The sequence below is a fragment of the Halichoeres trimaculatus genome, unplaced genomic scaffold (assembly GCF_033239565.1).
Source record: "Halichoeres trimaculatus isolate MK-OKI-2021-1 unplaced genomic scaffold, fHalTri1.1 fHalTri1_scaffold_10, whole genome shotgun sequence".
Lineage (NCBI taxonomy): Eukaryota > Metazoa > Chordata > Actinopteri > Labriformes > Labridae > Halichoeres > Halichoeres trimaculatus.
The window spans coordinates 13,615,375-13,628,605 of record NW_027437187.1 but is presented as its reverse complement, the minus strand read 5'-3'; the positions used below and the strand labels follow the sequence as shown (position 1 = coordinate 13,628,605).

Genomic DNA, 13,231 nt, shown 5'->3' with positions numbered 1-13,231 from the left:
TGTAGAGAGGTGCATCATCAGCAGAGAAATCTTTAATGTTGTCATGTTTCTTCTGTCCTCTCTCTCAGGCACACATTGCGGTTTTGGAACGCTGCCTTTTTTGATGCTGTCCATTGTGAGAGGACGAAAAGATCCCCGACGACCCGGTGAGTCTATGTGCTGGGAAAAACTGGCTCCTCGTTTTAATTTATATGTAAATTTCACAAAAAAAGTATCATCTCTAAACCATGATAGGGTTTTGTTCTCTGTTTCTGTATCACTGTTTCTGTCCCTTGAGATTTAAGACTGCAGACCCTGAAAGGAAAGTGCTGCTGGCTTCATCCTGAACCAATACTGTCTGTCATCTCCTGATGCCCCTCACATCCTCTTCTCTCCTTCCTCCTCTCTGCCTCTTACACCCTGTCTACAAGCTGTTAATGTTCACCTCCTTTCTGCATGTTGACTCTGACCCTTTGTCTCCTTGTGCCTTGCTGCCGAGCAGGGGAACGCAGGATGAAGAGAAGTCTGAGAGGTCTGTCCTTCTGTTTGTCTGCTGCCCTAAAAAAAATGTCAAATGAATTGATGAATAAGGCAGAGAGATGAAGAAGGACAGAGTCTTTGCAGTTGTTTCACAGATGTTCCAAAAATAGTCTAATACTGCCATAAAGGTCCAGTGTAGCAGAATAAAAAATGTCTGAATAAGCTTCAAAGAGACACAGAGCTGGACCGGTTTTGTGACACTTTAGCATCTTTATGTGTGAACTTCTTTCCTTTCTTAATGTCTGAACACAAACATTGTCAAGTTGTCAAACACAGTTCAAGCTGATACAGCATGAAATGATCAAACAGTTTTAAAAAGATTAAGGTTTTTTGATTTTAATAACTCAAGTGTTGTTGACGGTTTCCGAGTTATCAAAAACACAAATTCCAGTAGATTTGTGTTCATTAACACGCATGAGTGTCTCAGGAGGAGACACAATTTAAGCTTAAATTAATGGATAATTTAAAACTGAAATAGATTAATGTCTGATTATTTATTCCTGCTCATGCAGGGGGATCAAAATCCACCCAACGTGGCTTAATTCAGATCAGACTAGATGTTACTCTGAGTAATATCACTGCTAAGAAACAGATAATGACCTTTTAATGCTCTTTGCTGTTATGATATTCTCATTAAACCCATTGCCCAGTTTTTGTAGGAGCTGCTGGAAGTAGTGCCAGGAGTGTAGTAGACATTTACGTCCACCTCGCTAGAATTACAATTGGGTTTTCTGTAATTATGACTGAATAATGTGTCTGTATGACTGTGTTTTGTATTCGTGCCTCGTCTGTCGTGAAGCTATAACCACCTATAAGTTCAGTTCATCCATCTTCTGCTGGCATGCTGTTGTCGTCCAATAGGCGATATGATTCACCATGCTTTGCTTTCATGCTGCTGTTGAAATGATCCAGAGCCTATCCTCGATGATTAAACGCATCACACCCACAGTTAATATCCTGATGTGCAAAGCTAACCTTGTGTAATGTCTGAGATGGTATTTATATCTGGAGACAGAGGCAGAGGCAGCACATCCACTGCAGTCTCTTCACAGCTCGCTGCATGTTCACACCATTAATCTCTCTGCATGTGATATTTTCACCCCCTCATCTGCATGTTCTGTGCACCATCTCTGTTGTACCGTCAGTGCTAGCCTCTGTGTTTCACTGCAAAGAGGTGCAGTACATGCCAGGTATAGAAAAAAACCCACATGGATAATTACACAGAACAATTTCTCACGTACCACTCTGTATCTTTGGACTCTTTTGGAAAATATTTCACAGGTACATTGAGGTGTTGTAATATCTTTAACCCTCTAACTACTTTTCCTTTTAACCAATAACTTGCACTTTTGAAATGCAAGAGATATGATAACTATTTGATTTTGAAATCATTAGTTTTCCATCTAAGATTGTGTTGTTGTTTTTTTGTTTGTTTGTTTTCATTTTGTTTTGTTTTTTGTTTGTTTGTTTTTTTTTGGGGGGGGGGTTTGTTTTTTGTTTGTTTGTTTTGGTTTAATATTTTTTTTTTATTTTTGCTTGTTTTTGTTTGGACATTTTAATTTATTTTTTTTTTGGCTTGTTTTTGTTTGTTTGTTTTGATTTTTTTTTTGTTTTATATTTGCTTGTTTTTGTTTGTTTTGATTTTTTTTTATCTTATATTTGCTTGTTTTTGTTTGTTTTAATTTTTTGTTTATTTTTTGAAGTTGTATTGTGTGTTTTAATTTTTTGCTTTTTGGTTTTTTTATTGTTTTGTTTGTTTTAATTTATTATTTTTTTATTTTTGCTTGTTTTGTTTGTTTTTTTAGTTTTTTTTTTAGTTTGTTTGTTTTAGTATTTTTTTAAGTTGTAGCATTGAGATTAGAAACCACAAAACATAGAAAAATGACTTCAAGTTGTAGAGATGACCCAATCGGATTTTTCCCAGTTCAGCAAATTTCTAATGAGACATAGTGACCTCAAAAAATGCTCTACCAAATGTTTTAGCAACAAGTTAAAGGGTGAATGAAGATAAGCATCATAGACAGTATTGAAGAATCAGCTTCATTTTCTTGGTCTGTCGAGGTTTTAAGGTTGGGTCTTGTACTGTCTCCTCTTAAGCATCTCACTCTCATCCTCCTTGGATCAATTTGTCTTAAAAGGGATGGGAGCTAGACATCAGGTTATAAAAATGATGACCCATTATATCAGTGGAGAGGTTTTTGTTGTAATGTTAACACCGTTTTTACAGCAGACTGTTGCTTATTTGAGCTGCCTGTTCATCAGCGTAGCAGACCCAAAGCAGCAGCATCCATACGAGTTATCACAGAGGAGCCCTCTTCTAGAGAAAATAAGAGATTTGAACATGACAATAAAGTTACTCTTAAAAGATAACTATTAAGGTGTGCTCATTGGTTTTACAATTCTTTAAGATTACATCAACACTGCCACACTTTCTGAATTTTAGATACAGTTCAGGACAGTTTCATACCAGATCAGTGCTTTTCATCTGCCTGTTTACGATGATGATTCTTTGTGAATTAATCATTTGCTGTTTTATTCTTTTGCTGAAAGTTTTTTAACGCGTTTCTTGACCTTTGACATTGTTTGAACATGCTTTTTGTGTGATATATTCTCTATTTGCATCTTGATTTACAAGAATCCAGGAGATGCAGGGGTGGGTGTCATGGATTTCTTCCTCTGGATCACAGAATCAGAATTAACCTGAACAAGTTCAGGGTAGCAGAGGTGCACCACATGTGAAAAACTGGTTTGAGTTTAGAGTCCAGAGTCAGACTCTTAAGTCTGATCCTAGCCAGAGATGGCACCTTTTTCTCATGGGTGACTTTGGGTTGTCACAAGATTACCATTCTTTCATACAGTCACTAAACATAAAGTTAGACAAAGGAATCACACAGCAGCACTTTTTTGCTGTTTTCTGTGGGTTGTGGCTCCTGGCACTCCGCGGTAACTCGACCCGTCTCTGATTTCAGAGTTCTGGCTGGAGTCTTAGTAATTAAATACCCTGGTACCAGTGCAACCTCCAGTACTTTCCCAGTGATTCAGACTCCAGGGTTGTCAAATCATGGCTGTTTGCCTGCACAGATTTTACTAGTGATGCTTACCTGTAGCTTTTGCTACAGTCCTGCATTATCACTTTGTTAAGGAGGTTTTTTTTTTTTGTGGGCTTCACCCTGTCTGTCTGGTACCCCTGTAGCAGCTTAAAGTGATTTACAGCCTTAAAGAATCCGTATTTTTCTCACACTGGTGTTTTATGCCATGTCCACACATAGCCAGGTATTTGGGGATCCGTGTATATTTTTATACGTCACAAAAAACAATGTTTTCTGAACTCTCCTGGCAAAGTGAAGATTTTGGAAAACTTTGGTTTCATGGTTTCGTGAGGACGCCGGTAAACAAAGTTTTTGGTTCTCAGACCTCACAGCTGAATGTCAGGGGCTCATTGTGATTGGCTGGCATGGGTTTGGCATGCCTTGAGCTGCACTTATCGGTGGATTTGCCCACTAAGAGTGAAAAAAAAGTATTTAAAAAAACAAACAAACCTCTGTCCGAAACACTTTATTTTTAGCTACTGTCTCTTTAAAGCTTCCCTGTCCACAAACCCACTGCCCTGTTATTGGCCAGCCCTCTGGAGGCTTGTTTGGGGCATGGCTATGAGCAAACCTTGGTGTTTGAGGCCTGCCCCTCCAGTCTAGTGTGGCACGAGAAAGTCATAAGATCCTTTCAATGACTTTGTCGTTTCAGTAAGACTCAGTAAAATTTATGGAATTTTTGAAACGGAACATTATACACAGTTTACGGACAGATTCCAAGATTTACAAGACAGTACAGGTTAGAAAATTGCATTATTTTCTTTTCTTTTTATTTAAAAAAATGAGAAAGAATATACCCCCTGATTTTTTGTTTTTTTTTTTAAACTTGGCAATATACGGGAAGGAAACTGTATGGATACATGTATGCGTATGTATATATATATATGTGCATATATACGTATGTGTGTGTGTATGTATATATATATATGTATGTGTATTTATGTATAAAATATATATCCAAAACACTAATAAAGAGTATAATTTTAACACTCAAGGGGAGCCTTATACACTAACAGCTCTCTTTGGAAAAGCAAATGTGTTCTGTACAATACAGCAGCCAGACCATAATTCTGTTGTCGTGACGCTGAACAGGACAAGGGTAAAAAAAATAAAAATAAAATAAAAAAAGTTAAAAAAAAAAAAAAAAAGAATATACCCTCTTTATAAATAAAAAGATTAAATTGTTACTTAACAAAAAAAATTACAACAAATCAGAATAAAAAGTTCACATGAATAAGGCTCCCAGAAGTCTGGCTCTGCAATCAAAACTCAAAAATATTGTAACACCTAAAAGTTCTCCACATGTGGCCCCAAGCATCTCTTTATATGAAATGTGAAAAATCTTACTGTGAAATGTTTCATCATGCAAAATGAGTTACCTGTCTGTGGTACTGCTGCAAAAGTCAGTATGAGACCGTTATTGACACCCACCCCTGGCCTGTTCCAGTCGAGCTGAAGGTCAGAGGGAGACTAAAAGATCAAATCTGACTCAGAGTGTCTCTGTGCTGCAGGGAGAGGTGGTGTCATATGACCCAGGAGGAGAGGGATGACAGCTCCAAAATCGATGAGAACATCGCCTTCGGCCAACTGGGGTGAGAGAGCAGCCACAGAAATGTTCATGAGCTAAAACAAAAGAAAATGTACAGAATAACCAGAGCTGGTGGTGAAACATCAGTCTGCTGTTTCACTTTAAAAGAAAGTGACCAACTCGAATGATAGGTATACCTGAAGTATCACTGTAATGTTTTTGTTGTAAAGGTGAAGCTAAAAAAAAGAAACAATCTTTCCTGTTGATCTCTCAGAAATTAATATTACACCACAGGAATGTCAAACAGACATGTCAGATAAAAACTGAAGCGTAATGTTTGACTTTCTGATGCTAATAATCTAAGATTCAAATTCACTGTCTGTCTGGTAATTGTGTATTTTTTTCTCACAGTGTCTCTTGAGAAGTTTGTATTACCACATCAAGGGAGGAGGTTATGCAGAGGCTGTTCTTGTTTCCAGCTCTTGTACCTTCGTTCTCACGTTGTTGTTGCAGTAACTTCCACCTGAGCTAACATGACTTTGGTTTTTAGGACATTCACCCACAATATGCTGGCGTTTGGGCTCAGTAAGAAGCTCTGCAATGACTTCCTGAAGAAGCAAGCTGTTATAGGCAACCTGAATGAAGGTAAAGCACTTAAAACCTGAAACACTCATGATTTATACTCCTAATTTTGTATTATAGGACACAAAGCAGCTTGTGAAGGATGGGACAAGATTACAAGTAAACTGAAAGCAAAATCAGAGCCATATTTTAAGAGCTGTAGGTTCTCCTCTGAGGTAGCTCCTTTAACCTATAATTCTGGCTGATCATTGGTCTTTTTGGTCAGTTTTGGAGGATTTATTCTTTACATTTAAAGGGAAATGACTCAAAGTAAACTTATACAAATTCCTGTTTCTCAGTGAAGCCTCAGTCTGGAGCCTGACTCTGTGCAAAGTCCTTGGCTTAGAGCTCCTGTTTAGAGTTTTTATCCGGTTATGAAATTGGCACATACCAATACTAATGCTTCACTATGACCGACAAAAACAGAACTAAATGCCACTAGAAATCTACACTTGTTATGGTAAATGAGTCCATTTTGGTAGTCTGTTTAAGAGTTAAGACAGCAAGATGAGTTTTTTCAGCACAAGATACAGTGGGGAAAATAAGTATTGAACGCGTAAATTTTTTTCTCATCACATTTATTTCCAAAGATGCAATTCAAACAAAATTTCTACCAGACATTGGTATTAACTCAAATAATCCACACATGAAAAGAAATCACAACGTTCAGTTCCAATGATTATGTGAAGTACGATAACACAGGAAAAAATATTGAACACACCATGGAAAGGCTGTATGCTTTGGCAAGGAAATACACCATACCACCTGAAATCTGTCAGTAATTATTACTTGAACATCCAATTAGTGCAAACCAACATCAGCTGGGCTAGAGCAAATTGATGGTCCTATAAAAAAGGTTGTTTTCTCACCAAGCAGATAAATACGACACACCTCATGATGGGTAAAGGCAAAGAGCTCTCTGAAGACATTCACAACCTGATTGTTGCTCAGCATCAGAATGGAACTGGTTACAGACTTATATCAAAGCACCTGAATATTCCAGTCAGCACTGTTTGAGCCATTATTCGCAAGTGGAAGAAGCACCACCTCACCATCAACAGGCCACGCACAGGAGCTCTTTGCAAGATTTCTGACCAGGGAGTCAGAAAGATAGTCAGAAGAGTACTCAACAAGCCAAGTAACACCCTGAAAGTGCTCCAGAAAGACTTGGAGGCAGCAGGTATAAATGTTACAGAGAAAGCAATAGGCAATGCACTCCACCACCATGGCCTCTATGGGCGCTCAGCCCGCAAGACTCCATTCCTCAAGAAAAGGCATGTTGAAGCTTGTTTAAAGTTTGCTATACAGCATCTTGACAAGCCTGTAGAATACTGGGAGAATGTTGTCTGGTCAGATGAGACCAAAACTGAACTTGAACGGCTGTCATACTACAGACCATTTTTGGAGAAATGGCACTGCACCCAAAAAACACTACACCAACAGTGAAGTTTGGAGGTGGAAGCATCATGGCATGGGGTTGTTTCCCATCGCATGGTGTTGGCAAACTTTATATAATTGGCGGAGCAATGAATGGAGCCATGTATGGGGAAATTCTTGATATGAATCTGCTGCCATCCACCAGGATGATGAAGATGAGACATGGCTGGACCTTCCAGCAGGACTACGATCCAAAGCACACGGCAAAGTTGACTCTCAAATGGTTCCAAAAGAAGAAAATCAATCTGTTAGAATGGCCTAGTCAATCACCTGACTTAAACCCAATTGAACATTTGTGGAAAGAACTAAAGAAAAGGGTTCACCAGAGGGCACCAAAGAATATTCAAGGTTTAAAGACAATCTGTGCAGAGGAATGGGCCAAAATTACACCTGAGCAGTGTGGGCGATTAGTTAAAACATACAAGAAGCATCTTGAAGCTTTCATTGCAAACAAAGGCTTCTCCACTAAGTATTAGATGAGTCTCAGTTAGCGTGTTCAATACTTTTTTCTTATCATTATTTATGGACCTGAACGTTGTGATTTCTTTTCATGTGTGGATTATTTGAGTTAATACCAATGTCTGGTGGAAATTTTGTTTGAATTGCATCTTTGAAAATAAATGTGATGGATAAAAAGTTGACGCGTTCAATACTTATTTTCCCCACTGTACCACTAATGCATATGGGACAGGATCATCACAGAGATGAGTCGTTCTGTTCTGTCCATAGACTTTGTTAACTCAACACATAACTAAACTTTCTTATTGTAGCTTTAAATGTGTCTTTTTTTCAGCTCAAACTATCTGACATGCCTGTCAAAGATGCACCCTTCTACAAGTTGCATGTTATGATAGGTGGAAACTAGCGTCTCATGCCTGTTTTATTTTTTTTAAAAAAGGAGGGCCCCTAATGCATCACAAAACAGCTCTGTGTCTGTGTTTTCTGTCTCTGCAGAGCAGTACAAGTTGCTGAGCGAACACATTGAAAAAATGGCAGCAGAGTGAGTTTGCGCAGGACAAGCTGCGTTCAAAGACTGACAGCGAGCACGCACATCAGCAACTTGTTTCCAGCTCAACATCCCAACAACCCACCATCTATTCTTCCGTCGTTGCATCCGTGAAGAGCACTGCTGAAAAACAACATAACACACAGTAACAAGCTGTGTCATATTGTAGCAAACCTGACCTGGTAGTTCTCCTCTGCAGCCCGTCCTGTATCAGCAATAACAACATTCCCAGCTGGTGTGAGCTATGATATCAGTCACACCTGTGTTTGTGAGCCGCTTCATGAAGACAAGAAGCATAAAGGGAAAGCATCCAGTCTGAAAGTGAGCAGCCTCAGCGTGGAGCCTGCCCCTCTGGGTGTGTGTAAGTTATAGATCCTGTGTGCTGTGCCATTCTGTGTTTCCTGGCAACCACATTTAAAACATGTAACATGCATAAGAGCATCTGTTTGAGCAGTGTGTGAAAGTGCTCATTGTCCTGCCTTGTTTTTATAAATGTGTATTTATAGTGCAACACAGTAACTGGCAATAACGGCTCAGTATTTTAATCTGCTTTAATATCAGTGTCAGATTCTCTTCTGCTGTTCTGTGTTATCAGTACTATCCTATTCAGACAGTGTGTGACGTCATGTAACAGCAGCGTTCAAACTGCAAAATCTGTAACCTGCAATGCCTCTTTTTACAGAGTGGTTCAGACATCCTGAAATGTGCATTCATTTACCTTGATGCAGGAGCTATGAGTATACCCTGCTTGTGTCTGAATGCTAAATATGAATTTACAGTCTGGAGACAGTTAGCGTAGCTTCGGCTTGGAGTCAGGGGAAAGAAGCTGCCAACCCAGCTCAATCAGACGGTATCAATCCAGTTGACAGTTCCACTAAAGCCCCCTCGTTCACATAAATGTTGTTTAAATCTGTAAAATGGTGTTCAAAATGCAAACTGGGGATTATATGACCTCAGTTTGGTTTATTTATCTCTATTTGATAGTTTTAATGTGGCAATATTTGCAGCTCATCTTTGCTGACTACCGATGCAGACCTCTTATTGTGGACCATGATCATGTTATGTTCACTGTTGATGTAATGGCCTGCAGGTAACTGCAGATACAAGCTTTAAAAAATGCACAACTCAACTGTCACAAAGTAAGTGAACTACTCCAATTGAGGTTACATACTAAACATGATATATTTCTTTATCTTCTATCCCCCAAAGGTTTTTTTTACTGCTTTTAATATAGGCAGAAATTTGCCATCAGACCTAACATGGATATCAGGTTTTAGAGTCTAATAGCCTGAAACGTCATTCATATATTTGGAAAAACAGTGTCCGATGAGGATAAGTGGGCTTTTATTTTTAGAACAGCTGTTTGTACCTGTGCTATCTTAGCATTTGGCAGCCATCAAGTGATATTAAACAGACAAGACTTTTAATCATCTTGTTCAACTCTAGGAAGGAATAAAAGCAGCAAAAGTCTTCCAACAAACCTTAACCAGATTTCAATTTTAGTGTGGCACATATTTAAACTGGAGTTGTGTTAGCTTTTTAGTTAGTTTGTTTTAAATTAAATAATATTGTTATGAAAATTGAAACATTATTTGTCCAAAGTGCCTTCCATTAAAGTAAATGTGTTATTTTCGCCTTTATCCTCCATTCTTTGATGTTCATCTTAACACAGAGCTTAAGCTATCACTCGTTTTTCAGTCCCTGATACACAAACAAGTCCAGCATGCAGTGAAGTCTTTCTGTCCGGGCTCTTAATGTTGAACCCAAGTGATCGTTCCTTTGTAGTCCAGCTCCATGTAAATCTGTGTATTGCATGTGCAACCAGCATCAAGCAAGTTTCAACTGTGGCGCGATAACTGTGTTACTTCATCCTACCACTGCGGGGCAGCATTGTGTCTTCATTCAAAGCACTTCTCACAGACAGGATCCTCAACCCAAGAAATGCTCCATAACTTAAATGAAGAATTCACTGATCTTTGAATTTTCAATGATGTATGACAGAATTTGATGCACTTTCTGACAGGCTGAATTTTAATTCAGATTGATAATCTGTTTCAATCTACTGTCCCTGATGATGAAGCCATGGTGTAAATAGATTTTATGTGTTTTGAGACTTGATCTCACGCTGTGTTTGTGAATTTTAGATCTTTAATTGTAGATATAGAAGTGATATCATTGTGTTTTGCAGTCATTCCAAATGGGAACATAAGTGTCTGTCTGCAGTTATAACCCTAAAGTGCTCCTGAACATCTAGCCTCTGTTTGATGTGTATGTATGTATACGGTGTTTGATATAATTTTAGACGTAAAGTAAATGATTCTTTGATTCGAAAGCCATGCACCTCTGTATCCTTTTGTCTCTAAATTAATAACTGCTATTTGTGCACAGTGTCTCTGCATGTGGTCCAAATCTGTTTCTAAAACTCTGAAATGCTTTCTTAGACTTCTTAGACTATTGTGTTTCCTCTTAGTATCAACCTATTCTATGTTGTACTCGTTAGCTCAGCATGAGCCATTTGCACTACATTTAACCCAACCTGAACTGCTTCTATCTCACTGATATATTCCCCATTTGTTCACTGCATGCTGTCTCTCTACATTGGACATGTTTGTTGTGTATTGTTGACCAAAGTTTGTCTTTTATCCCTATCAGATGTAAACACTTTTTCAGCCGTACTGACTTTGTGTTAAGTATCAGTGAAGTAGAGTTTATCATTAAAGTACTGCATTACATTTTGTGGGTTTGCACTCTTGATTGTCTCATGTGAATGTGGTCTCCAACAGGGGTGGGCAATGCCACAAAGTTTTGTCATTTCAAGTTCTTTTGTGGCAGATGGGTGAATGCATCGGCAATGGGCTACATCTGAACGTATCCACTAAATCCACCAATGATTGGCAAAACGTCAGCGCCCATTCTGAGGCAAACTGAGTGACTGTTGAAATGTTTTGGTCAGTGTGTGATGAGGCGCACTGGGAGCACAACTTGTTTGAGTTTGTTCAACAAGACAAGAATGAGAAAGTAAAAAGAGCTTGCTCCAAAATGTGTTTATGAAACAAAACAGGTTCAAATGGACATTCCTACACTTGATGGAATACAGATGGTTCTGAAGTTAAAAAAAAATAAATCACTTCAAACCCCTTTATGTTATCAGGCCATCAATGTTGAAGAACGAGATTTATTCTTTATAAATCCCACATAGAGGTCCCCAGTGGTGGGCTGGGACTGAAAAAAAGCTCAGGACTTTGACCCGGCCCGGCCCACAACAACATTGACCGTCAACAGACCGGCAGCCCCATAGTACCGGCCGTTAGAGAACTGGTCATCTTGACGTTCTGGTTTTCTCCAGAAAGTCAAGATGACCAGTCCACCCCTGACGTCATTAATTTAAAAAAAAAAAAAAGGCTCCGACCACCAGTCGGTTAGGGTCTGAAATAGATCAGCCGTTCAGGAAAAGTCCTGAATTTCCCACTGGCCAGCCCGCCCCTGGAGGTCCCCATTGGCAGGATGTAAAAGTTAAAAAGTGGTGGACCCAGAAGTGTACCCTGAGGAACACCACAATACATTTGACAGATTTTTGATGAATGATCCTTACTGACAAAAGTGTTTTGATTTTTTTTTTAAAAAGCAGAGAGCGAAAACTTTGGTGGCCGACAGGTGTCATACGATTTGCAAAAGTCGCAACACAAATGCAAAAGCAACAACACAAAAGTAAACGCCGCAAGACAACGGGAGGACAGCCACAACGGATGTTACGAGGTTAGTTATCCCGACGGACACGGAAAAGTTGCAAAGGTAAGAAAATGATTTTTTGTTTTTTTTGCTTTATCAATGATAAATATCATTATCATGCTAACATTAACACCTGATTGATTCATAAAGCTAAATATAGGATGAGGTACTGCTGGTACATATAGAAATAAAAGTAGAGTATCACAAGGTGAGACCTCTACGATACTAAAAAGCGGAAGATAAAAAAGAAGACAATGATTTAATAACTTTCACAACTTTTCTGTGTCCGTTGGAATAACCAATCTCTTTTAACTTCCTTTGTGTTTTGGCGTTTGCTTTTGTGTTGTTGCTTTCCGACAACTACCAGCCACAATAGAAATCCAAGTCACGTTGCGTAGAATGTGTTAAGATAGACAGTGTTAGCTGTTTGAGGAGCGCACTGAACCAAAATAAAAAAATCTACAGCCATTAACTGTTTCAGAAAGATGTAGTGTTGATTTGAGTTATCTCAAACCACATTGCAAAAACATCAAAATTCATAAAGGATTCAGATTCAGATCATATTCAGATTTTTTTATTGTCACTATACAAGTGCAGTGAAATTTAAGCAGTCCTACCTAGTGCAAAATACAGCTACATTAAAAGTAAACAATATAACAGCAATAGTAGATATAAAATCAGTACAACTTTAAATTCTGTACATTCTATACAACTATAAAAGTTCAGTTAGCTGTGAAAAATTCTCCATTCTGTTCAAAATTTATATAGGGTGGATTTAGGAAGAAGCAAGTTGTGGGTTAAAAAAGGAAAGGTTTTTCAGCCGCCTAAAGTTGAAACTAGAGCTGCAAACACATTTTGTTTGTTATTTTTGTGGGGAGACATTAAAGCTCAAAAAGACAGACAGTAATCTATGATTCTGTTTCAACAGAAGTTATTTATTGATCTTTGGATAACAATGTCACAGCGGCGTAATTCAAAGTATAAAAAAAAAGGCAAGGATTTAGAAAAGTGCACAGCCTTCCTTTTTCTCAGTGTGAGTATATGTGAGAGCTTGTATATGTCTGTGTCAATATGAACACAGTGTTGATTGGGACTCTTTGCAGCACTACAATGAGCTGGAGTGTTCGGTGTTTGAGGTTCAGTCTGAGCTGCCTGCACTCTGCCATTTCCAGCTCTGTGTATAAATAAACAGCAGTCATGCTGGCTGCTCGCTGATTGGACACCAAGTAATGAGCTGTGAAAGGCCAGTCAGCAGTGTCACACCGTGAACAGCCTCCTCCATCTAATTAATACCAGACCTCA

General features: G+C 38.6%; 1 protein-coding gene across 2 annotated transcripts in view; it reads left to right on the top strand.

The window, feature by feature from the left end:
* Positions 1-9,604, top strand: part of kiaa0513 (KIAA0513 ortholog) — a 32,813-nt gene extending 23,209 nt beyond the window's left edge. The window contains exons 9-13 of one of the 2 annotated variants that reach the window (XM_074677773.1): positions 69-146; positions 482-511; positions 5,120-5,200; positions 5,687-5,781; positions 8,149-9,604. In XM_074677773.1, the coding sequence (XP_074533874.1) occupies positions 69-146; positions 482-511; positions 5,120-5,200; positions 5,687-5,781; positions 8,149-8,198 (334 nt within the window). In that variant the 3' untranslated portion in view covers positions 8,199-9,604. The remainder of the gene's footprint in view (positions 1-68; positions 147-481; positions 512-5,119; positions 5,201-5,686; positions 5,782-8,148) is intronic. The other variant, XM_074677774.1, reaches the window with a different exon arrangement.
* Positions 9,605-13,231: the final 3,627 nt, after the last annotated feature.